Genomic DNA, 25,591 nt, shown 5'->3' on the forward strand with positions numbered 1-25,591 from the left:
AAGCTGAATTTCAGGTTGGCTTGCCTCTAGTGTCCCGAGTGTTACTGCCTACCACAGATCTTGTTGCAGGTGACCCATACTGTCAGAGATAAATACATATCTAGAACTCAGATAACACCCTCTGCCTACCAGTTATTATTCTCAATCATCATAAGACATCAGATTGGCTATTTAATGCCAGTGTCAAGGGTCTATTTGATTCAAACTCTTCTGAACCCCCACTAGCCAAATCTAGGATAATTTGAGCATTAAAATAATATAATTAATGATAGTAACAAGTTACAATCCAGTGAATAAACTAGGTATCTACTTGTGAGTCCATTATGCTATAAAATATGTTGGAATACCAATTAATATATACAAGGAATTATGTAAAAAGAAAATCACCATGGACCAATTATTAGAATAGTGGCTGATTCAGGTAGGAATCACTAGCTAAGGTTAGTGGGTAGAGATTTCCTACTAAAGACTAGGACACTGGTGTGGTCTTAGAATATCTCACCAGAAAATAACATCAATCATAAAAAAAAAATGGTGACTCTATGATGAGAAAGCTGACAAATAACCACCTCGACCAGGTGATCAAAGTTGATATCATGTATTTGCACGGGGAAGAGCAGAGCATCACTTTTGTACTGTCCTGCCAAGAAGGCATGGCCTGGACCCTGCTTGAAACACATTCAATAGAACATCAGGCCTCTCTTTTTAAAACCATCAAGGCCATGAAAAGTAAAAATGAGAACTTTTCAGATGGAAGGAGACTAGACAGACATGACAACTGCATTTCTACATACACACACACACACACACACACGGAACAAATATGGTAAAATGCTAACCACTGGGAAATCTGAATCTGGGTGAGGGAGCCATGAGAGCTCTTTTAACAAATTTTCTGTATGATTATAATTATTTAAAAATAAATTTTATTTATGTCTTTCTTTGTTTGCGCATCAATGTCCTTAGGGTGCATGAGTGCAGTCAGCCTGTCACCAGGGAGCACAGACCAGACTCTGCTATTGCTCATACTGCAAATATGCAGCCTGTTTTCAGGGGCAGATGGCTTTGCTTTCCTGTATTACACATTATTTGAGAAATTTTACATTTGTTTCAGGTATTCCTGGAAATGTCTACAACTTCTCAATTACTATCCTTGCAAATTGATGTGCCAGGAGCTCCATTTTAAAGAATAAAGCGTAAAAGCTCTTTCCTGTGGCATGAAATGTCAACAATTTAACCACAATCCAGCACACCTTCCAGGTTCCTCTCCAGCCCAAACCTCAACATACTGGGAAGCTTTCAAGCTTATCTAACTTTGCTCATTCTATCCCCTCTACCCAGCTCATTCTATACCTCTACCCTTCCCCATACTCTCCCATCTGTCAAAATCAGCTGCATCATCCTTTTTAAAGGGCCCAACCCAGATGTCTCATTTTTATAAAGCCCTACTTACCCTCAACTGCTCTGTCCTGGGAAGAACTGGTCCCCTTCTTCCCTCTTTTTTCCTAAGTCACTTTGCCTATATATGCGGAACTGTGTTACGGTTAGAAGGCACATGCCTATGTTTCTACCAGACTCTAAGTGTCTAGGGGAGGCAGAAGTCAAAAACATTTTTTTTGAGACGGAGTCTTGCTCTGTGGCCCAGGCTGGAGTGCAGTAGCGCGATCTCAGCTCACTGCAAGCTCCGCCTCACGGGTTCACACCATTCTCCTGCCTCAGCCTCCTAAGTAGCTGGGACTACAGGCGCCCACCACCACGCCTGGCTAATTTTTGGTATTTTTAGTAGAGACGGGGTTTCATCGTGTTAGCCAGGATGGTCTCGATCTCCTGACGTCATGATCCGCCTGCCTCGGCTTCCCAAAGTGTTGGGATTATAGGCGTGAGACACCACACCCGGCCCTCAAGCAGTATTTATGTTTGTATTCCTCAGTACTTGGCGCTTGGTACATGGCGCTCTTAGTATCTGTTGAAGTGAAAAGTCCCACATGTAGGCATCTACTGATGAGTAAGTATAACAGAGGAAGAGAGGAAGACATGTAGTGATTTAAAGCAGGCACTCTGGGGCCAGACTGCCTGGGTTTGAATCCTGGCTCTGCTGCTTTGCAGCTGTCAGCAAATTAGATTATATTCCAATTGTTTGAGAAAATAATAGTACCTGCATCAGTGTGTTGTCACTTAGAACAATGTGTGGGTTCTAGTGTCACTACTAGTGGTACCGGATCACCCTCTGTTGTCTGGAGAAGCACACAGCCCTGGCCCCCCAGAGAGGATCCAGAACTCTTCCTCCTCTATACCCTGCCCCCACCCCCATGAAGTCTGGGTTTAAGGTATTTGTGATACTTGTTCAAGATCAAGTAAGTCTGCTAAAATCTTGAGTTCTACTTTGGTTTCTTCTTCTTAGAGTGGATGAGGGAGATGCCAGCAGGGCCCTGTAGGGGATGTGTGAGTGTGTGCATGCACTGCTTGGGCAGACGGTATGTACTAGTTAGATAAGGGGGAGTCCTAGTCCAGCACAGGAAAGAAATAAAAACAAAAGCAGACAAACACCCCCTAACTTTTAGAGTATATTATGGCCAGGTTAAAATGTCTCCATCTCACAACATGAGGACAAAGGTGAGTGCTGATTATTCTGCACACTCATTCTGCAGCTCTCCTGAGGTCCTCAGGGCACAGTGCTCTCTGACACACCATGCAGAGACGGTGCTTTAAACCACCTAGAGCACCTCCATGGTAGTCATCCTGAATGGCCTGCCTAGGCTGGGGGAAGGTATACTTTTCTTTTCATGAAACAAGAACAGGAACTATGATCACTTCCTAGTTCATGGATGAGCAATGGGCAGGAGAGCCCTGGAATCATACAATGCAGTGATGTGATTCATACCCTTAAAACGAGGGGGTCAGTGGGACTCTGATTCCCAAAGTTGCTACCAGGCTATGAGTAACTGTTGACTATACTTGATAAAAAATTTCTTAACATGGCATGCTATGTAACCAAGTGAAGAAAAATGAATCACAGCAGGTGTCAGACCAGATGAGCTCAGGCAGACAGAGCCTGCAGTCTTCCCCTCTGCACATCCCACTCAGTGGCACCTTTCCAGCTGCATCCTAACTGGCATGACCTAACGATCCCCAGTGCAGTGTCCCTCCTGGGTATTGCCAGTTCTACTCTGGGCATGATTTTAGAGGCCAGAAGCCAGGCTGCACGTAAGAGTGAGGGGAAGACAGTGGAAAGGGTTACTATTCTCAGTAGTGGAACAGCCTGTCTTAATAAAGGGCACATTGTGCTAGGGAGGCATGTGATGGTAACAGGGGCCTTGCGATTTATACAGTGGCCCTCTTCTCCAGTGTTCAGTGCCGACTACAAGAGGCAGCAACTCTTTACCCCAAATCTGTCTCAAAAGAGCCAAAATGCCATGGGTACCTCAGTGCAACCCCAACTATGCTGCTCTCTAATGTCCACTGTCTAATTTTAAAAGTTATCGCTGAAATACAGCCCAAATCGATCATGCATGCACAGAAGAGAATGAGCTTGGACCGTTATTTTCCAAACTTTCTTCAAAAGTAACATGCTGTTCTAAGCGTAAAAAGGAAATGTGCCAGTTCAGAGAGTAACTCTGTGAAAAGCAGAAAAGGAGCACCGGCTAACTGAGGGATAAAACAGGCTTTTCTAACAAAACATTACAGTTTTTTGGCCAGGGGGAGGTGGGGTGGCAGTGGAAAACTATTATTTGTATGAATCCCTGTCTTTATTTTGTTGTATAGTGTTTATAAGAGAAAAAGAAGCCAGCTTTAATGAATATTGAGCAACTCCCTATTAGAAAAACAGAGCTGAAAACAAATACCCAAAGATGGACTTAGCAACAAAAAAGGAAATTCTTGAATTGAACTAAACCTTAAACTTAAAAACTAAAATCTTAGCATATATATATGTACAACCATTCACTCCTGCAACAATGACATCTTTATGTTAAAGCCATAGGTAAAGCTGAAATTTTCACTGGACCAAAAATCAAGTACTGGGTTATTCTTTCTGGCTTGAAGTAAAAGCAAATCTTTTTCACAACACACAGAGCTCGAGTTTATATTTCACCAACCCCCACTCAAACATCATGCTCTCCTCCTCTCTTTCTTTTGTGGGCATTCTTACTTACCCACCCAGAAACAAAATAACTGTGATTTTCAGCGAGCAGGAAGCCAGGTCTCAGGCAAACTTCCCTCAGCATTAAAGGGACTCCACACATTAGCAGGCATAGAGCCCAGGAGCTGTTGCAGAGAATTTATTTATACCCATTTGGAATTTCCTGACGAACTAACAGCCTGCTGGCCACGGGGTTTAATTCCAGGACTCTCGGCGTCAGTGAGACAGCAAAAATTACCAACAAATAAAACTGCTAGCAAGATCTTAAAAAAGAGACAAAGACCTCTCTCATCTCCCTTCTGATTTTTCACACTATCCTCGTATTCTTTAAACATATGAAATGCTGACCTAGAAATGCAGCTGTAAGCCTGTTAATTCTAGGAAGAAATCAGAAAGGCAGCAAATGTTTCCTTATTGTTTGTGCTGACTTACTCCCTCTTTTCCCAACCCTCCACTGCAGAGAAAAGCTCTCTGTTATAATTTAAGCTATAGCACAGCAGCTGGCTTGTGAAGGAAATGATTTAGTTTTATGCTGAACCGAGGCTGGAGTGGGAGGCAAGTGGTTCCTTTTTGGTTTCAACATATAATTAGAAGGCTAAAAACAATTACCATTTGTAAACCATAGGCCCAAACCTCTTTCCCTTGCTCTGTACCTTCATACACTTAAACACTGCATTGCTAACATCTTCAGCAACCTTTGTTTTTGTTTCAAAAAGTTAGTAAGAATGGTATGTTCCCCTAATGATTTAAATTCATCACCTCAAAAAAAAGAAAAAAAAGTTTTTTTGGGATAGTGTATCACTCTGTCACTTAGGCTGGAGTGCAGCAGTGCAATCACAGCTCACTGCAGCCTCAACCTCCTGGGCTCATGTGAGCCTCCCACCTCAGCCTCCAGGCATATGATACCATGCCCAGCTAATTTCTGTATTTTTTGTAGCGATGGGGTCTTACTATGTTGCCCAGGTTGGGCTCGAATGCCTGAGCTCAAGAAGTCCTCCGGCTTTGGTTTCCCAAAGTGCTGGGATTATAGGCATGAACCAAAACACATGGCCCAGAATTTTTTTTTTTTCAAAAGCAGAAGAAAACATTTTTGTCAAAAGTAAATGATAAAATAAAGCTCAAGAGAATTTTTAGAGTTATGGGTATGTTCTAAAACTGGATTGTGGATATACAACTGTCCACATTTACTAAAACTTATCAAACCATACACTTAAAATGGGTGAATTCTATGGTATGTAAAACAGCTCAATAAAGTTTAATTTTTAAGTCAAAAAAAAGGAAGAAATAATGTAACCCAAATCTCTTACTAATGGAGGTCTTGTGGAAAGTAATATGAAATTACTTGGATCTGCTATTTCAAAATATCTGGCACTTGGAAGCTTTGTTGTTAGTTATTTTTTAATCTGTTGGTTTATTTGGTATAAACCAAGCCCAAATAAGTGCCACGGTCTTACAGAGTTTAATCTTTGTATCTTCACACAGGAAAATGTGTGTCTCAAGGATAATCACCTTTAAGGTCTCCCATCAGTAACTGTGGTCACCAGTAAGAGAACAGACAGAACGAAAGTAAATGGAATAAGGCAAGGCATGTGCAGGCACCAAGATGAGCCAAACTAGGCAGGTCCAGTAGATTCTTATAAAACTGTGCCTCTCTCTACACAGCTGTCCCCTGTTTTGAATTTTACAAAACAGTCTCTTTAGAGTCATCCCTCATCTTTGTTAATCTCTGTTTTATTGTTTAGAACTGGCTTTGCTTGTCTGCCATGTGATAAAATTCAGTAAATCTTGTTCAACTAGTGCCACATTTACTCAATGTACTTAGACACAGGTGAAGAAGGCATTTAAAAGAATTCTGGGGCTGGGGGGGGGGGTGTGGTGGCTCATGCGTGTAATCCCAATTCTTTGGGAAGCTGAGGAAGGAGGATTACTTGAGCCCAAGAGTTTGAGACCAGCCTGATGACACAGTGAGACCCTGTCTCTACCAAAAAAAAAAAAAAAAAAAAAAATTAGCCAGGTATGGCGGCTTGCCCGTGTAGTCTCAGTTTATTGGGAGCTGAGACTGGCAGAATTACTTGAGCCTGGGAGGCTGAGACTGCAGTGAGCTATGATCGTGCTACTGCACTCCAGCCTGGGTGACAGAGTGTTCTGGTATTACTCCTTAGTTACATTATTATATTCCAAACCAAGAATTAATACAGGCTGGGTGCAGTGGCTCATGCCTGCAATTCTAGCACTTTGGGAGGCCAAGGCAGGAGGATCACTTGAGCTCAGGAGTTTGAGACCAGCCTAAGCAAAATAGTGAGACCTTGTCTCTATTAAAAAAAAAAAAAAAAATACACACACACATAATTTAAAAAATATCAAAAGACTTGTTCTTATAAGTTAAAGGAGTAAAGTACTGAACGTAGTGTTTCTTGATCCTGCAAAAAAAAATTCTGCTACATTTTTATTCATAAATAATGTGTTCTGGTAAGAGTATAGATTATATAAAGCAGTCGAAGGCAATTATTTTGCTAAAGTAGCTTGTATCTGACCCTGTGGGTGTTTGCCTGTGTGCTTCTGTGAAGGTGAGGTCCAGCAGAAAAAGTCATTGTATGCAAATAAATGTCTAGTCCTTTATCAGATGATGACAAGGGTTGGGAAGGGAAACAATTAAAAATATGAACCCCTTCTGCCTGGAAACCATCAGTCACAAAGGTTCCCACTGAAGAGAGAAAGACACACCTATGTGCCTTCACTCTCTCAATATACGTACAAAGAAAGAAGCCAAATAAGATGTGGGAAGATGAAGATGTACTCAAGGCCTGGCCTCTGACAGGCAGAGAGTAGCCAGAAAAGGTGACGCCCAGTGAGCAAAGGAACCTGATGGAGACAAAAGCCTTCTGTGATACCAAGCTGGCTGAGAGTATACCAGCACAGTCTTTATCCCTGGGATGGTGGCCTCAGAACTTTGAGACCTGAACCCTCAGTTCTTACGTTTAACAGGATTACTGCTGCAAGACTTTTCCCCCAGAGGGCCTGCTCCCTTTGTAGAGATAAGAACAAAGTTAAATTAAGTAGTTTGCGGTGGCCTGAATTACACTGTGGACAGGTCAAGATGTCTATTTCCTGACATCCACTGAATTTACCTTTCTTCCCCAATGTTCCCTGTCCCTGTCTTTCCCCACCACCCTCTGTGCACAATTCTTCTGGACTCCACTGCTCCAGGTGCCTTATACATACACGAACTCATTTAATCCTCACAAGCCTACAGCAAGGTATGACTATTTTGGTCTTTCACAGGTGAAGTGTATGTCATGCATAAGCATGCTACTATTCTACTGCTACTGCCTACTCTACTGTTGAATTCATACTACTTTGGTACTGAAAAGCCACAAACTAGGGACATTCTCTCTTATAGTTCTTTCTTTTTTTTTTTTTTTGAGACAGAGTCGCGCTCTGTCACCCAGGCTGGAGTGCAATGGCGGGATGTTGGCTTACTGCAACCTCTGCCTCCCGGGTTCAACCAATTCTCCTGCCTCAGTCTCTCAAATAGCTGGGATTACAGGTGCCCACCACCACACACAGCTAAATTTTTTTTTTTTTGTATTTTTAGAAGAGATGGGGTTTCACCATGTTGGCCAGCCTGGTCTCAAACCCCTGACCTCAGGTGATCTACCCACCTTGGCCTCCCAAAGTGCTAGGATTACAGGCATGAGCCACCATGTGCAGCCTCTTGTAGCTCATGTAAACACCACCACCACCACCACCACCACCCAAGGACAACAATCAAAACAATCTCACATTCCTCCCACCCTTTCTGTGTCAGGTAAGCTCACCTTGTAAAAACTCTACCTAAGAGTATTTGCCTTAGAGATAGACTGAAAGGAGGATGCGCTGCTATCCCACGCCGAGGGCCTGGGTTATTTCTGTTATACTGGACTTCCCCAAACCCCTAAAGAGTTCAAATACTGTATTGTGCTACTTTAATCCACCCCTCCTTAGATGCTTGGGATGGGTGTGAGATCTACACTGTCTGAGCTATAATGAGGGAGAAAGTGGGTATGGCCCTTTCCACAGCACCAAGGCTCTTCTCCTCCACCCACCTTTTTCATAGTCTTAGGGTGTGACAGGATTTAGGGGATTAAAAGGAAAGTCAAGGAAAGTCCAGCAAAGGCACCTGCTTTTCCATTCCTCCTCCTGTGAGGTGTGCACCACGTTGGGTCTTGCAAAACGACTCCTCCTTTACATGCCTGGATTAGCAGGATCTGCTCAGAAGACTTAATGTGAGGGGAGATTTTCCAAGGAGAGGCCACCCTCTCTTCCACATGAGGAGGGTGTGCCCTGGCAGAGGGGTCTGATTCTTGTCAGGAGAGTGACTAGGAAGAGGATGCTATCTGATGGTCCTATCTTAAAAGACAAGAAAAATAAAAAGTCTTGTGTCTTCTTATCCTTTATTCAACAAATGCATTACCCCAAATACATGTGAAGGCTTAAAACTAGTGTCGCACGGACTTTCTACACCTTAGACTTTCTTTACAGTCTGGATTGCCCCATGGTTATTACCTTTATCACATCTAAATAAGAGACGGTCTCATAATATATTTTCATCCAAGATTTGAAATCAGCATTAAGAAAACCAATACCAAATGAATTGGGGGACACAGAACTATATAAGAGAATTAAGACCTTAACTTAGATTACTACAAAGACTCTATAAAGGCTGTAAATAAGGGATAATAAGGACAATTTATCTCCTCACACCTAAAAGAGGTGAGGTCTGTAGAGACATTCCCAAGAAAACAGTGGGAAAGAAGGAAAGCAGGCCAGCCAGCCACAGTCCCAGGGCCTACCAGCTCAGGTTCTTACCTACAGTTGCAACCAGCCCACCAAGCTGCACCAGAGAATAAGCCTGAGACAAAAGGAACCAACTGGAGTCCTACCTCCTCACTCTCTGGCTGTGTTGTTAACATGCTGCAAAAGGCAAAGAAAGGCCATGGCAGCTAGAAAGAATGTTCCCAATGGCCCCTGACAATAATCTCCCCCTTGGATAGCCACGATGTACCTGGTCACCTCTCTCTGGAACCCAAGGCATTTAACAGACAATACCATGTTTCTTTCTCTCTCTTTTTTTTTTTGGGAGACACAGTCTTGCTCCATCGCCCAGGCTGGAGTGCAGATCTCGGCTCACTGCAACCTCCGCCTCTTGGGTTCAAGCTATTCTCCTGCCTCAGCTTCCCAAGTAGCTGGGATTACAGGCGCCTGCCGCCACACCCAGCTAATTTTTGTATTTTTACTAGAGATGGGATTTCACCCTGTTGGCCAGGCTGATCTCAAACTCCTGACTTCAAGTGATCTGCCTGCCTTGGCCTCCCAAAGTGCTGGGATTACAGGCCTGAGCCACCTCACCAGCAGCAATACCAGCTTAAGCCTGCCTTAGAGCAAGTGATAGAGAGAAAGCAGATAACTACAACTTTCACAAGAGGAGGCAGAACGCAAAAGTATGTGTGTGACATGGTGAAAGCCATCTGTTCACCCAGGAAACATACCCAGGTGAAACGTCACACATGGATTCACAGAGCGACCAACTGGGAACTTAGGGGAAAAGGCTGCAAGAAAACTGCAAAGTGTATAGCACATCAGATTGGCAACTGGCAGGGCTCAGGCCCACAAATTCTTATGCAGGTGATGCAGGTGCTGGGCCTGATTTTTGACCTGTATATATGCCCAGCATCATGCCAGCACAAAGTAGATGCTCTGCAAATATTTGCTAGTTGAACACTGAGTCTGCTGACTCTACAAGGACTACTAAGCAAGGCATTGTTGAGCATACAAAGAAGATGACACGATTCTTGCCTCTTAAAACACTCAAGTTTATAAGATTAGTGAGGCACACAACTGTCACTCTTAATTAAAAGCAACTGATGGCAACTATTTAATAGAAATAATAATAGAATAATAACAGAATAATAGGAATAAAGAAGAAGAGAGGAACTCCCACTGGGAGTATCTGAGAATGCTTGTTGGGAGAGGTAAGAGAGGTTGCAGGACTTGAAGGATAAGAAGGGCTTATATTAATAGATATGCGAAAGATATTCATGTTAAGAGAAGAAAGCCACTAACTGGGGAACAGGGCAGGGTAGGACTGGGAAACAGCGCTGGGAGGGAGCAGATGCCCCTATTTCTTACACAACTCTTTGGATACAGCTGGTCTCTGAGTACCTGTTGTCATGGACCTCTGGAAAGGCCTACTGTGATTTTTACACACACAAGAACGAAGAAACAGAAACAGACCATGATTTCAGCCAAAATAAGGCCCAAAACAAAAGTTCAGAGTTAAGAGAAGGAAATAATAGTTAGAGAATAAAGTTTGTGAAAGTGAGAATGTTTGGGGAGACAGAAAAGTAACAGAAGAATACAAAGCTCAATGATCCTTAATCTTGCCAGCCATCCTTATGTATACAAAACCACAAAGCAGGGAGAAAAAGGCAAAGAAGGACCAATGCTCACAGCCTCAGGGCTGGTCCATTACATAAAGAAGGAAAATGGCCACCCTTCTGCCAAATAAACCTGTATGGTCATTTAAAAGTGAGTGACTGAATGAATGAACTCACTGAATTGACGTATTTCTATGGAGTTACATATCATTCCTTCCAGTAGTCCCCAAACACCACCCCAATTTAAATTCAGCAGTATGTGCAAAGTCTCATCAAAGCGTCCAGGGACAATATGCCAAAGGATAATACCCCAGAGGAAAAGCCCCCAGCCCTAAGCTCCCTTTACCTTTCTGGAAGATGTTCTGTCTCAGGTTTCTTCATTTACAATCAGTGTCCTGAGGTGTTGTGAATTCCAGCTGCTGTTTTCTAGCACCCAAGTAACATCTAGCATGTTCCTCAGAGAACACGCAGCTCCAGCACGTGTGTGATGCTCGGGCCCACTGGGATCCCTTACCGGATAGGCTCATAGGTAAGAATCATTGCTCTTAGGATGCGATGCCGCTATTTCCCCTCACACTGCCAAACAGCTGTCCCTGGGGCAGATTTGGAAGCGTGTAAAGTGTGGTGTTAATGGAAAAATCCAGTGGCAAAGGGCATCAGTGTTTTGCAATTAATTTTTTTTTCCTGTAAGCTGCATTGTTGAAATGGTTTGACATGCAAATCATCCCTCCCTCCCGACCAGTGTACAGACTTCCAGGTCTCCACCCTAGTGTGTTCTAAAAATCAGTGTATCATCAGGCTGATTCACCAGTTGAAGAGGCGGGACACTGGTTGGGTTACATGCTGCATAAGCTCAGCAGGTACTTCTGCCTCCTCTGCCAGGTCACAAGAAGACAAACCAGTCTTTGTCGCATAGCTGAGGGGGAACATGCCAAACGGGCTGCCCCAAAAAACATATTCACAGTGCGTCCCTGAGTTGAATAAAGCATCCCACTCAATCCACCTAAAAATGTGAGGGATAAATAAATAAATCAGCTGCACCGTGTTGGGTATACAGACTTACATGAGGGGGATACTGAGAACAGAGGAAGAGAGAACTTTTTTCTGGTTTTAGTTAGGAAAAAGTGAGAGCTGACGCACGCGAGTAGAGTTTTTAAGATATTAAGCACCGGGCATATAAGTTACTGGAAATACCCCATCTCTCTCTTTTATGTTTTTAGTTGGGAATATTCTTCCCCCTTTCTTCCTGGAGAGTCTTAAATATACCTGCTGTACAGAAATACTTCAATTGCCTTGGCCTAATGGACAGTTGATGCAAATGGAAAAGGCACTCAGTAAATTGGGCAGGGACGGGAAAATTGGGCAGGACAAGCTGAATCAATGTTTTCACAAAATTATTTGCAAAGCGGATGGATGGGATTTATCAACTAAACCAAATATTGTGAGACTAAATTCAGAAAGCCACACAGCTATCTTTTGATTCTACCTAACAGAGATCATGTCCAAAGTATAAAAGATCCCTAAGGGAAAACTTTTCCAATGGAATAAAATAATGAAAAAGGAAATAAAATAAACTCAGTACTAGTAACTATTAGTAGCAAACTGTTTCCATAAATAGTTACTCTAGTACTACCTCCTTTAAGTAAAGATTTGTATGGTGAAATTCTAATTCCACAACCTCTGATCCAGTTGGGAGGGAAATCAGGGATCAGGCAAATCTGGCCATAAACAAGGTAAGAGTACAAAGATTTAACTTTCAGGATAAGAACAAATCCCACAAATCCAACAGTTTGTCCCTCAGCACAGCTCTCCCTTATGTCTGTAGTTCCGTTTTTCTATCTGTTGATTAGAATGGCCTTCTCATTTTTATAGAATATTATTTAATCTGAGTTTCAGCCATGGCTTGCTTTAACTAGGACAAGAAATCTGGTCACTATATGTATTTTTAAATCTCAAAACAGCAGCATACTTATTTTTAAGTGGTCAGATAACTCATCATATAGACCTACCAGCTGAGATGACTAATGCTATACGTACAAATGGGCTGCATTTCAAAAACTTGTGTTTTCAGGATTCATAATGAACAGCAGCCCAAAAGCAGAACCAGGCTTAGCCTGTAAAACATGAGCATACTTTTCCTAAAGCATGTGGAAATGAGTAACTCAGTTAAGGCTCACTCCAAAAATATCCAACACAGAAGCCAAGGAAGGAAAAAGAAAATAGTCTGCTTTTGGTTTTTTGAACTTAGAACTTCTACAACTGTTTGAATGAATCTTATAAAATCTGATTTCCTCAATGGGTCTTCTAAAAGGTTTTATTAGAGAAGTCTACCCAATGCAATTAAAATTCTTTTGCCAGAAAAGAGCAAGAACTTATCGTTTCTGTGACTTTGAGAATTATGATAATATTTTTCATGCCAGATCAAATCAAACCACCTTTTATAGAAAAGGAGCCAAAGCAGTGGCTGTGAGCTTTAGTCACGATCGTTTTCCTCCAAGCCCATACAAACCTTTCTCAGAAACTGCACAAAGGAGATGAACTGAAATTATCCCAGACACAGGAAGAAGGCAAACCCTGGAAAAGGAAGCAAATGAGCTATACCTTTGATGGGTTCAGCGAGCCCACCCCAGTCATTCAAGAAAGAAGGGAAGTGCATAATCAGAAATAAATGCCAATACTCACAATGGGAAGTCTGCTGAGGAAGAGCAGAGCACAGAGTTTTCAAATCCTTGTAGGAAGGGCTGTTTTAATCCTTTGACTGGCTACCCAGTCTCTTAGAATAATAGCAACAGCTCGAGTCCTTAACACAGCGAATCTCCCTGTTGGGTATTTATTTTGTGTGTGTGTGTGTGTGGTTTTTTTTCCTTGTTGGCACCTATAAAGTTGGTACAACCCTTTGGTTGGGGACAAAAATCCCCAACCAAAGGGTTTCTTTGCTCAGTACCCAGGAGCAGGAGCACAGATTTTCTCCTCCCTACACTCAAATAGGCTGGTACTCACTGGAAGATAAATCATTCTTCCTTGGCTTAGCTTGAGAGCTAATCGCCTGTCTGAAATCTGATGCTTAAGCCATTATGATTGGCTCAAAGCTTGGAGCAAGAAAGCTTATAAGGTGAAGCTGGCTACAGGTTAAAACAAAGCCTTAAGAGTTTATAAAACAAGCAAGCTCTGATGAGCGAGGGGCTTTTCAAAACCTCTCCGGGGAGTGGGTGAATTCTGGGGTTCTGATTAACCAGACAAGCAAGACTTCAAAACCCAGGATGTCCCCTATTTGTAGGTGCTCCCAGCATTTTAAGAGTTATGAAACTGAAATCTAAGAAGTAGTTACATTATCTTCTCAAACACCACCACTATAAGAAAATTATTTCATCTATAAACTTCAGTGTGAAATTAGCTTTCAAAAGACAACTACAGTTTCACTGAAAGTTGAAATGCATAATCTAATTAAATGCAATTATTAAACACACTAATACTAGGATGAAGCTGTATGATGCAATAAATAAAGGAATTAGAATATGTTTATTAATTTGAAATAATCCACACTAAAAAAAAAAAAAAAACTTACCAACGTAATCCCTATCAGGGAGGACATTTTATTTTCAACCACTATACTTTAGGGTTTTATGCAGTTTTCTGAAATACATACTTTTCCCTTCATCTGTTTAATCAGAACTTCACAGATATCACACTTCTGATTTTAAATGTCAACATAATAAAGAACCTTGAACAAAGGAAAAACGTTCTACATGTCTAATTTCTGGCTTAGTCATTAGCTGTGTGAGTTCAGCAAGTTGTGTTTTGTCATCTGAGAGTATGGAAGGAAGTCTGGACAACTGAAATGAAAAGATGCCCTTTTAGTTCTTACCTACAAGCTTATGGTAGGCTCCTACCTATGTGTTTATCTTTTACCCTCTCAGCTATTCTAATAGTATCCAACACACTACTTATGGGAGAATACAAAGCACAAATAAGAACACACATTTTAATCCTTCTGCAAATTCATTCAACTAGGAGACCCTGAAAAGTCACGAAGGGTACCCATGAATTAAAGCAGCCATAGTTTCTAATCAGCGAACCCTCTGCCTTCAGGGTAATGCTAACACAGATGACAGGTCTAAGACTCACCACTATGGGTACACCGCCTCTGCTGTGCTGTGTCTTTCCTTACAGATGGTCTCAGAAAACACCAGGTTGGTTCTAGCCAGACCAGTCAGTGCAAACTAGTCTTACACTTGACAAACAGCACATAATTCCTGCTGTCAGGTTCACCGCAGTGGGCTCAGAGTTCTGTTTGAGAAACGCTCCTGCCCAGAAAAATATTTACACAAGTGAGAGTGGGGTGCACTGCACTGCAGCATTCTGCCTACCCTGCCATGAGTCTGGCTCTGTCTGATTGACCCGGTCTTATCAGTGGCCTTTGTACTCATTTGAGATCAGCATAGAGACAAAAGCTGGAGCCAAATAACTGACCAAGATAACAAGATTCAAGCCCCACAACAGTTAGTAAAGCCATGAAAACATTGTGCCCTTTAACTCAGTCATCCTGCTTCTCTGAAATTGTTGGGAAATAATAAAAAAGGAGGAGAAAAAAGACCAGGCAAGATGTTCTCTGCAAAATCAGGTACCATAGGGAAAATCTGGAAGCAGTCCAAATATCCAAACAAAAAAAGAATAATTCAACTGCTAGAAACACCATGAGGAATATTATACAGTCATCAAAAATAATAATTTGAAAATTGTTTTCCATGAAGACTTGGAAAAATGCAAAGAATGTTAAAGTCAAGAGTTGATATCCAAATCTATAAAAGCTTATTGAAACTGCATTTAAGTTTGTTAGCCTGAAAAGGTTGAAAAAGAAATACTAAAAATAAGACCTAGTGTGGAATTTTGAGTAATTCTTCTCTTCTGGTTTCCTATCAAATTTTATGTTATCATTAATTTAAATAACTTTTTTTTTTTTTGAGATGGATTCTCACTCTGTCACACAGGCTGGAGTGCAGTGGTACCATGTCAGGTAACTGCAACCTCCATCTCCTGGGTTCAAACAGTTCTCCTGCCTCAGCCTTCCGAGTAGCTGGAATTACAGGCGCCCACTACCACGCCCGGCTAGTTTTTATATTTTTAGTAGAGACAGATTTTCACCATGTTGGCCAGGCTGGTCTCCAGCTCCTGACCTCAGGTGATCTACCTGCTTCGGCCTCCCAAAGTGCTGGGATTACAGACATGAGCCACTGTGCCCGGCCTAAATAACATTTTAATGCAATTCAATAAGCATCTTGAATAAATAAATATGTATCTGTCTGAAAAAATATATATCCAGGCTGTAAAAAAAGAAATAGCATGAAGCAAAAGCTATAATAAATTGGGGAAGGCAACTATTAGCAAAAATAAAGACGATGAGAGCAGGCATAAAAAGTCACCTCCCAGTGCTCACCCATTATGTCATTTAACTGGGTTTAATGAGGATGTTAATACAACTCTGGCCCCAATATCATGGCGTCCAGCATGGCCTGACAGGAGGGTACCTGGGGTGTTTCCTGATCAGCAGCTCATGACAGGGACAAGAGAACAAGGGGAATGGTACTATCCCCTGATATCTGACCAGTACTTTGTTTTAAAAAGTGTTTTTACAGCTATTGTTTTATTTTTGCCCCACATAACCACCTTGTGAAGAAGGTAGGATAGCTATTATTATCTTTCTTTCACAAATAAGTCACTTATTTGGCTTCTAAAGCATATCTAAGCTCTAATTAAAGTTTCACAACATTAATTAGTGTTTAGAGAGGTATCAATCAGTGCATCCAATTTACAACATGATTCAAAAACTTGGGGAAAAAGCAGACTGCCTCATCCCTACACCCCAAAGAAATACGGCTATTTTCCTAACCAACGATCACCACTTACTTCCTAGCTGGCTATGAGAGAACAGTCAAGAGCAATTTATGATGCTCTTATCTCCTTAACAAAAGACATTAGAGTACTGTTAGCAGTACCATAATAACATGTTTTTTGCTTTAGAGGTAGGGTCTGGCTCTGTCACCTAGGCTGGAGTGCAGTGGTACCATCATAACTCACTGCAGCCTCAAACTCCTGGGCTCAAGCAATCCTCCCACCTCAGCCTCCTGAGTAGCTGGGACTACAGGTGCATGCCACTATGCCTGGCTAATTAAAAAAAAATTTTTTTTTTTGGTAGAGATAGACTCTTGCTATGTTGCCCACACTGGTCTTGAACTCCTGGCCTCAAGCAATACTCCCTCATCGGCCTTCCAAAATGTTGGGATTACAGGTATGAGCCATGCCATCTGGCCTAAAATGTTTTAAATTAAAGAAAACAATACCGTACTGATCAAGAGAAGTAGGATGGAGGATCTGGTGAAAAAGAGATAACACTATGAGGAGTGACTGATATTGATGGGCTGGTGGTAAGGAAGGGCAGGGGGTGCAATCCGGAAGGGGTACACAGGTAGGGCTGCACACAAAAGTAGAACACCATTAAACTGAATTTTAGATAAACAATGAACACTTTTTTAGTATTTTTTTTTTTCTGGCAACTGTGTACACAGACTTCAACTTTCCCTAGAATGTACAATCCTTGAGGGCAGAAATTTTTGCCTCTTTTGTTCACTGCTGTATCCCCAGTACCTAAAACAGCACATAGTAGGTGCTCATGTATATCTGGCCTATATTAATAAGGTTTATTTCTTAAGCTAAGTAGTGTGTACAAAGGTGCTTGTTATATAACTTTCACACATTATGTATGTCTGAAGTGTGGCACAATACATTTTACAAATTACAGCATTAACGAATAGCTCGTTTTAAAAGCAGTTTCTTTTACCCAACCTCACTGAAGGACTCCAATGGGAAGTCAGAGTATAAAAGGTTGTGAATCACCCCTTACACCCCATTTAAATGTTACATGGGGATGTCAACTTGAGATGATCAGTCGTCAGATGTATTTTGTGCCAAGGGCATGGTTTGGCCTTTCCCAGAGGCTCCTCTTTGGCTTGTTTTATTATATTTCCATAGTCTTATTTTATTAAGACTATGGAAAGTGCTTCCTTTGCCACTGCCCTGACTCCATCGTCACATGAAATTTCCCCTCATGCTCTATGGAGCCCGAGCAGCAATTTTCGGAAATTGAAAAAACATATAATTTACTCCACATCTAAAACTCGTACTAAACCCAAATAGCTTATCCTTCTCTCATAGGAGACCAGTAATTGGCCCTCACTGGCTGCCATGAAGCCCTTTTTATCTCACCTTCTTCTAGGCTCTCTAAATGTTATTTACATGCACAGACGTGTATTTATAACCTGCATCTCTTACATTGAGTATTTTTTTAAACATCGGAGAGGTGTTTCTTTTGTAATACAAAGTGCGAAAAGGTAAAGGAATGATTTTTATAAACATATTCTCAACCATGTGAAATATATAACATTTGAAGACTATATAAAAAATAAGAAGACATTTATTTCTAGGTGGTATTATCACCAGTAATTCTTGCTTTTGTTTTGTTTTGTTTTCAGACAATACGACACTTTAAAATTTTCAGCTGGGTGCGGTGGCTCATGCCTGTAATCCCAGCACTTTGGGAGGCCAAGGTGGGCAGATCACCTGAGGTCATGAGTTCAACACCAGCCTGGTCAACATGGTGAAACCTGATCTCTACTAAAAATACAAAAATTAGCCAGGCGTGATGGCATGGGCCTGTAATCCCAGCTACTTGGGAAGTTGAGGCACAAGAATCGTTTGAACCCAGGAGGCAGAGGTTGCAGTGAGCTGATATCGCGCCACTGCACTCCAGCCTGGGTGACAGAGCGAGACTCCATATCAAAAAAAAAATTTTTTTTTCTATGAGTGTCATATATATGGTGTACACACATTTGTGTTTGTATATACATATATGTACGGATATGTGTACTATTGTGTGCGTATATACATATACAGACACAGACACATATATGTATGTTTGTGTATATATTACTGTTCATGGTTGAGTCTCTAATTAGATTTGCTTACAGACGTACAGGGGTCATGGTGACTAGAATAAGTAAAAAATCTCCCCCTGCACAGTCCAGATACCTGTCTGCAGTAACAATTCATACTCTGACACCCTGAAAGTCACAAATCAGAGAGCCTTCTTTTGCTTTCCATCTCAATGCCCAGACCTGTTAGGCAGGATACCAGGTAGGAAGGAAAAGTTATAGCTTGCTTATTAGATCTCAGAAACAAAGAAAAAAGGTACGTACAGAACAAACCAAGTTGGAAAGGAATTAGTGGGGTATGTATTTAAACCTATGAAGAAAGGATTTTGCCCAAGGCACCAGAAGAAGGTTGAGGTCTTGAGGCACCAACAACCGTAAACACCTCTTCTCCTGAGTGTGTGAATGGAAGCAAATGGAGGGCAAGGGAGGAAACCACATCATCAGAGGGAATTGAAACCCACCCACTATGCTTGAAATTTCATGTTTCAATTTCCTCTCTCATCAAATATTTTACTACAGAAAGCCATCATAATTCTGATTTATTTATTTATTTCTTTATTTATTTTTTTGATATGGAGTCTCACTCTGTCACCTAGGCTGGAGGGCAGTGGTACAATCTGGGCCCACTGCAACCTCTGCCTACCAGGTTCCAGCCATTCCTGTCTTAGCCTCCTAAGTAGCTGAGATTACAGGCATGCGCCACCATGCCTGGCTAATTTTTGTATTTTTGTAGAGACGGGGTTTCGTTATGTTGGCCAGGCTGGTCTTGAACTACTGACTTTGGGTGATCCATCCCCCTTGGCCTCCCCAAGTGCTGGGATTACAGGTGTGAGCCACCACCCATAATTCTGATTTTTCTTACTTCATTTAGGTAAGTCCCTGAACTTCTCTGGGACATTACATAGGGATGATGATGACAGTAAAATAACAGCTTAATCTCATTAGATTATTGTGAGGATTACGTATGAAAATGCAGGCAAAGCATTTTAGGCACTATGGTGCATACTAAGTCTTCAATGAATGTTAGATGTTATCATTCATGTCTTTATTATTGATAGTAGTCCCACAGCAGAATCTACAAAAGTCTCAAGAAGCTGGGCAGTGAAAAGGTCAAAAATGGAACGGACAGGGAGAGATCAGTCATCCCAGAACAAACAACTGAGTTTATCTGGGTTTGGGTTACAGTGTTCTACCCAGAGGAGATACTTGCAGCTGAGACTGCTAGAATAAAAAGTCACATTCACGGGCTGGGAATGCCCACTTTAGAAGTATTTCCTGCTGTTGTCTTCAAAAGTGCTTTACGGCTTACATAGCTCCTGTAAGTATGTTTCTGGTGCGCTCACTGGTCCTAAACCAGCAGGTGGATATGCTTACCGATGGTTTACATGTGGAGAAATAGCCCTGTCCAATATTTCATGGTTACTGCTGGAACTAGGACTCAAATTCAGGTTTCCTAGCTCCAATTCTACACTTGCTCCAGTATATAATGCTGTCATTTGAAGGCGTTCAGAGCCAGCAGAGGTAGGACTCTGAACTCAGACGCTCAGAAAAAATTTCTGCATAGACGATTACTGTTCTCACTCATTCAGCTATCTGGCAGATAACTCAAAAAAGAAACGAACACTCGGCATGCCATTTTGGGCAGATTGTCCCCATGGTGATGTATCTCTTAGGAGGATCTTCTCTGCATTTCTCCCAAATCTCACAGGAGCGATATTGGAACTGAAAGTGAAACTACATAAATCTCTAATATAACCAAAATAAGAATTCAAATACAGGTCTTTATGATACATAATATGGCTTGTTGCACATTCCTAATAGAATCACTTTACAGAATATATACTTCTCTTCCCCCCTTTCTCTTTGTTTAGCAACATCAAACAAAAGCTGCTTGGAAGTGGATACTAGGAATTGGTTTTAAGCATCCAAACTAATTTCCTCTCTCCTCATTCAATCCCTCAGAAAGAAGTACAAGAGGAGTATACATTACATTTGCATCAGCATTCAGGATTTAAATTTGTCTTTCAACACTTCAACAGAATTGACTTAGGTAATAATTTACTCAACTGATTTCAGTGTAAGACTCTAAGATAAAAGCAAATTTTCTGAGAGTAAAACAAAACAAAACCAAACTTCAATGGATAGAAAATTGCTTTGAAATCCTAGTTATCTAGGCAACTTGCTATTATCCGTTCATTATTAAAGAGAATAAAAAATTAGTCTGAGAAAAGACATACATTTAACACACACACTCCACAGCACAGGGTTACCTGAGGCACTGCCGTTAACCTTTGTGGTATGAGCCATGCTGGCTTGAGCCCAATGATAGATCCAGAAAGGAGTGAGGAGTCATGCAAATTTTATGCATCAAGTTCTCAAAGGCATTCAACCTGAAACAATAAAGAGAGCCCCATCAAAATGGATCATTTAAAAATATGTACAACACTAAATCTTAGACTTCTGTTTACAAAGATGACTGCTAACAGAGAAAGCAAATCATAATGGGGGAAGAAAGACTGTAGATCCAGGAGGGGACTGCACTGGACCTGGCAGTATGGAGATAACACCCATGGATGTACCAGTGGCTACATACTGAAAGGAGGTCTCTACACATAATACTCTATGGGAAACAAAATTGGTTCTCTAGGAATGTGACTATTTTAGGAAAGTGGTCACCAAATACAAATGACCTCCTAATGTGTAGCGCTCTACAAACTATTTTTGTTTTTTAAAGCATATCTTCCTTTCCAAATTCTGGTTCAAAAGGTTCATTTATTCAACTGCATTTCAAAGCAATTATTGCACCAAATGTTTACATTTTTAAAAAGATTAACTTTATGGAAATTCTTTTGAGATATCTGAAGTCTTTCTACCAACGCCTCTTTCTTACATGCAACCACCGTTCTAACGCACAAATCTGATCCAGTCAGTCCTCCTCCTCTTAAAATAAACAAACAAAAATTCATTATCTCCCACTGTGCTGTTGGATAAACTTCAAATTGTTAGAGGCATTCGAACCACAGTAACTCCATCTTGAATAGGGGCTAGATAAAATAAGGCTGAGACCTTTATTTTAAGTCTACATGCCCATGAGGTTAGGCATTCTTAGTCACAGGATGAGAAAGGTCAACACAAAATACAGGTCACAAAGACCTTGCTGATAAACAGGTTGTGGTAAAAAAGCTGGCCAAAACCCACAAAAACCAAGATGGTGATGAAAGTGATCTCTGGTCATTCTCACTGCTCATTATACACTAATTAGAATGCATCAGCATGCTAAAAAACACTCCCACCAGTACCAGGACAGTTTACAAATGCCATGGCAATGTCAGGAAGTTATCCTATATGGTCTAAAAAGGGGGGGACCCCTCAGTTCCAGGAACTGCCCACCCTTTCCTGCAAAACTCACGAATAATCCACCTCTTGTTTAGCATATAATCAAGAAGTAACTGTAAGTATAATTAGTTGAGCAGCACATGCTTCTGCTCTGCCTATGGAGTAGCCATGCTTTATTCCTTTACTTTCTTAATAAACTTGCTTTCACTTTACTCTATGGATTCGCCTCTTATTCCTTCTTGTGAGAGATCCAAGATCTTGCAGTCTGCATGAGGACCCCTTTCCAGTAACAAAATGATAGAGCATGGCATATAGTTTTGAAACACCAGGGTCCACACTGGGCAATATATTCATTTTATATTGATATTTCTATTTAAAAGCTACCTGAGATTACCATAATAAGACTTATATTTCAATCACAAAATTTAAAACAAAAAAAGAAAAAAAATGAAAAAAACACTGATTCCCCTTTGGTTTTTCCAAATACTATCTGAAAATACTAGCAAACAGTAAACAATAGTATATATATAAATTCCATTTCCATGGTGCTCAAACTCTGACTCTAAACCCATGAAATCAGAAGAACTTGGGTGAAATAAATTCTAAGTTGAGAAGTGAAGTGTCAATTCAGAAACCCACATGTCCTCCTAGCAACAGGATGCTAAAATAATATCTGTATACACTAATTCTAACACAGCCATTGAAATTGTAAGTTTTTAATAAGGTAAAATATTCAAAGCATGTTGGTTAAAAGAAAAACAAAACTGTATACTATCCTAAACCTAATTTTATTAAAAATACGTATGTGTATATGTACAAATTTAATTTAAACGATGAGAAGTAAATGTACCAAAATGTTCACTGTGGTTGCCTCTGGGTGATGAAATCATGGATTTTAGCTCTTTCCTTATTTTTGTAATAATAATTATTAAAAATAAATACTTAGGCCGGACGCGGTGGCTCTCACCTGTAATCCCAGCACTTTGGGAAGCCGACGCGGGCGGATCACCTGAGGTCAGAGTTTGAGACCAGCCTGGCCAACATAGCAAAACCTCTACTAAAAATACTCTACTAAAAAATACAAAAATTACCCAGGCTTGGTGGTGTACGCCTGTAATCCCATCTACTTGGGAGGCTGAGGCACCAGAACCACTTGAACCTGGGGGGGCAGAGGTTGTGGTGAGCCAACACTGCACTGCTGCACCCCAGCCTGGGTGACAGAATGAGACTGTCTCAAAAAATAAAAATAAAAAATAAATATTTAGACCCTTTCTGTCAACGTTGTTTTATTTGCTTTAAAATCTTCAGGGAAAAAAAAGGTATTTTTTAAAACGCTATGCAAAAAAGGAAACTATCAGGCTACAATCATGAAGGTTATAAGGGGTCAGAAATACAAGTAAATAAAAAGGAAGGGAAAGGAAATGGCTGATTGCTTTGATCACACAGGGTGAGAATTTCTTGCCACTTAGCTAGTGAAATTTTCCTCATTGTTTAAATGGGTTTGCACCACAGTTCAAAGCTAACTACCATGAAAGCAACTCAGGGTAAACTGAAAAGGAATCTTTTTTCTCTTTTTTTTTTTTTTTTTCTTTTTTAAACAGATTGCTTCTGACAAGCCTGCCCCCTGCATGGCTTTTCCAGCTACACTGACTAGCACTGTGTTCACCTGGAGAGAGGAGATTCTAAACCGTCCACTCCCTGCTGATCCTTAGTTTCTGGCTGGTGGCATACCAGGACAGGATGGCTCCAAGCTCCCTGATGAAGGGGTAATCACCTGACTTTCTCTTGAAAACAGAGGCACTGGTTCAGGTCTACAACATTGAACTTGGAGAGCAATAACCTTTGTGTGCACAGTCATTGGTGGCTGAATCAAAAGGCAGGCTTTAGGGATAGAGTAAATACTGTCTTTTAAGAATAGGAGTGAACGTCTATAAATTTCTAACAAACGCAGTTTTATTTAAAAAAAAAAAAAAAAAAGTGGAGACTGGGAAGACCAGAGAGGGAGGCGGTGGGGAAATGAAGGGGCAGAGGAAAGAAGCCCAGTTTCTGGAATTATTCAACTAAGCATGCTTTTAAAAGCTAATAACCACAAAACCCTAAGCCAAACCCTGTTTACTGGCCCCCTCCTAGCCTTGTGTGTTTGCACTCTTGCTCCATAACGGCTTGTAAATACCACCATGTAAAACCTTGAAGGCAAACAGAAGACAAGAAGGGACAAGCTGCATGTGCTGGGGGTGAATGAAGTATGTGTCAAGGTATTTGGATGGAGAAGTGCCCAGAATCTTCCTAGTCAAGCTTAATAAACTTTGGCCCAAGGTCCTCTCCTGCTATTGAAACTCTTTCATCTGGCAGATCTTTTTCTCAGATCCAAATTGGTGCCTCCCACCCTTCCCCAAACTGAACAATAAAACCAAGTTAAGTAGGAAACCTAAAATTAGGAACTACAAGCGTATCACTCATAAAATAACAAGACACCGTCGGCTGGGCACAGTGGCTCACGCCTGTAATCCCAGCACTTTGGGAGGCCGAGGTGGGTGGATCTCCTGAGGCCAGGAGTTTGAGACCTGCCTGGTCAACATGGCAAAACCCCATCTCTACTACAACTACAAAAATTAGCTGCGTGTGGTGGTGCACGCCTGTGATCCCAGCTACTTGGGAGGCTGAGGCACAAGAATCACCTGAACAGGGAGGCAGAGACTGCAGTGAGCCAAGATCATGCCACTGCATTCCAGCCTGCACAGCAGAGTGAGACCCTGTCTCAAAAAAAAAAGACACTGTCACTGGGTGTGGATCCTGGCAGTGTCTGTGCAAAGAGAACGGCTGTATATTGTGCATTGTTTTTTCTCAGTTATTGTTCATGCTGACAGGCGGCCTCAAATTGTGAGGGCTCATTCTTCTTAATGCTATGCAGATTCTTAAGTCGGTACATCGTATAAACCAGAAAAGGTTTGGCCACAGTCCATTCCTGTGTTACAGATCGATATACTGCTTCTTTTCTCCCTAGAGAATGCAAACCAGTAAATCTTAAGTGGTACAATGGTGGCTTAGTTCTCCTAGCTAAGAAAAAAGCACTCCTGCAAAAGGATTTAGGAAAATACATCAACAGAGAAAATAAAGAATTTGTCTTCCTCTATATTTCGGGAGACTGAATGAAGGATGCTGATGCATGTTTTAGTAGATCACCAAGTAAGGTACAATGAATGACGGAAACATTGCATGAGCTGACCCCATAAATACTTTACATTAGCTAAAATGATACAAATATGAAAAACAGCACACTAGAACTTTGCTAAAAAGACACCAATGCAAACAAGTAGTTATATAAAATTGAGATTTGATATATACTCTGCACTGCTAAACTATCAAATGCCACTATCTCAGCTAGAAACAAGGTAATGCTGATGATAATATTGATGGTAATGTTGATGGCAGCTAATGTTAATAGACCTCTTACTACTATTATTGAAATATAAAATGTCACCCAAGTGTATCATTAAGTACTACTGATAAAAAAGATGTCACTTAAATGACAAAATGCTAATCAAGAAATTACATTCATTAAAAGACACATCCTCAATTCAGAGGCGATATGAGAAAAATGTGTATCTTACAAGTGATGAAATTGTTACATTCAAGGGACTTTTAAACATACTTAACAGTTATTACCTTGTTTAAACTTCACAACAACCCTACAAAGTACTACCCCTTCTCTCCAT

At 41.1% G+C, this 25,591-nt stretch overlaps 1 protein-coding gene across 7 annotated transcripts in view; it reads right to left on the reverse strand.

Annotated features, from left to right (window-relative positions):
- KANK1 (KN motif and ankyrin repeat domains 1) overlaps positions 1 to 25,591 on the reverse strand; it is a 237,957-nt gene that overhangs the window by 47,645 nt on the left and 164,721 nt on the right. For 3 of the 7 annotated variants that reach the window (XM_023213208.1, XM_023213206.1, XM_023213207.2), the window contains one exon: positions 20,810 to 20,929. In XM_023213208.1, coding sequence (XP_023068976.1) covers positions 20,810 to 20,846 — 37 coding nt within the window. In that variant the 5' untranslated portion in view covers positions 20,847 to 20,929. Of the gene's footprint in view, positions 1 to 4,151; positions 4,600 to 10,900; positions 11,180 to 20,776; positions 20,930 to 25,591 lie in introns of those variants that run through there. The other 4 variants (XM_023213217.1, XM_023213214.1, XM_023213210.1 and 1 more) reach the window with 3 other exon arrangements.

This window comes from Piliocolobus tephrosceles, chromosome 14, assembly GCF_002776525.5.
Source record: "Piliocolobus tephrosceles isolate RC106 chromosome 14, ASM277652v3, whole genome shotgun sequence".
NCBI classification, from domain to species: Eukaryota; Metazoa; Chordata; class Mammalia; order Primates; family Cercopithecidae; genus Piliocolobus; species Piliocolobus tephrosceles.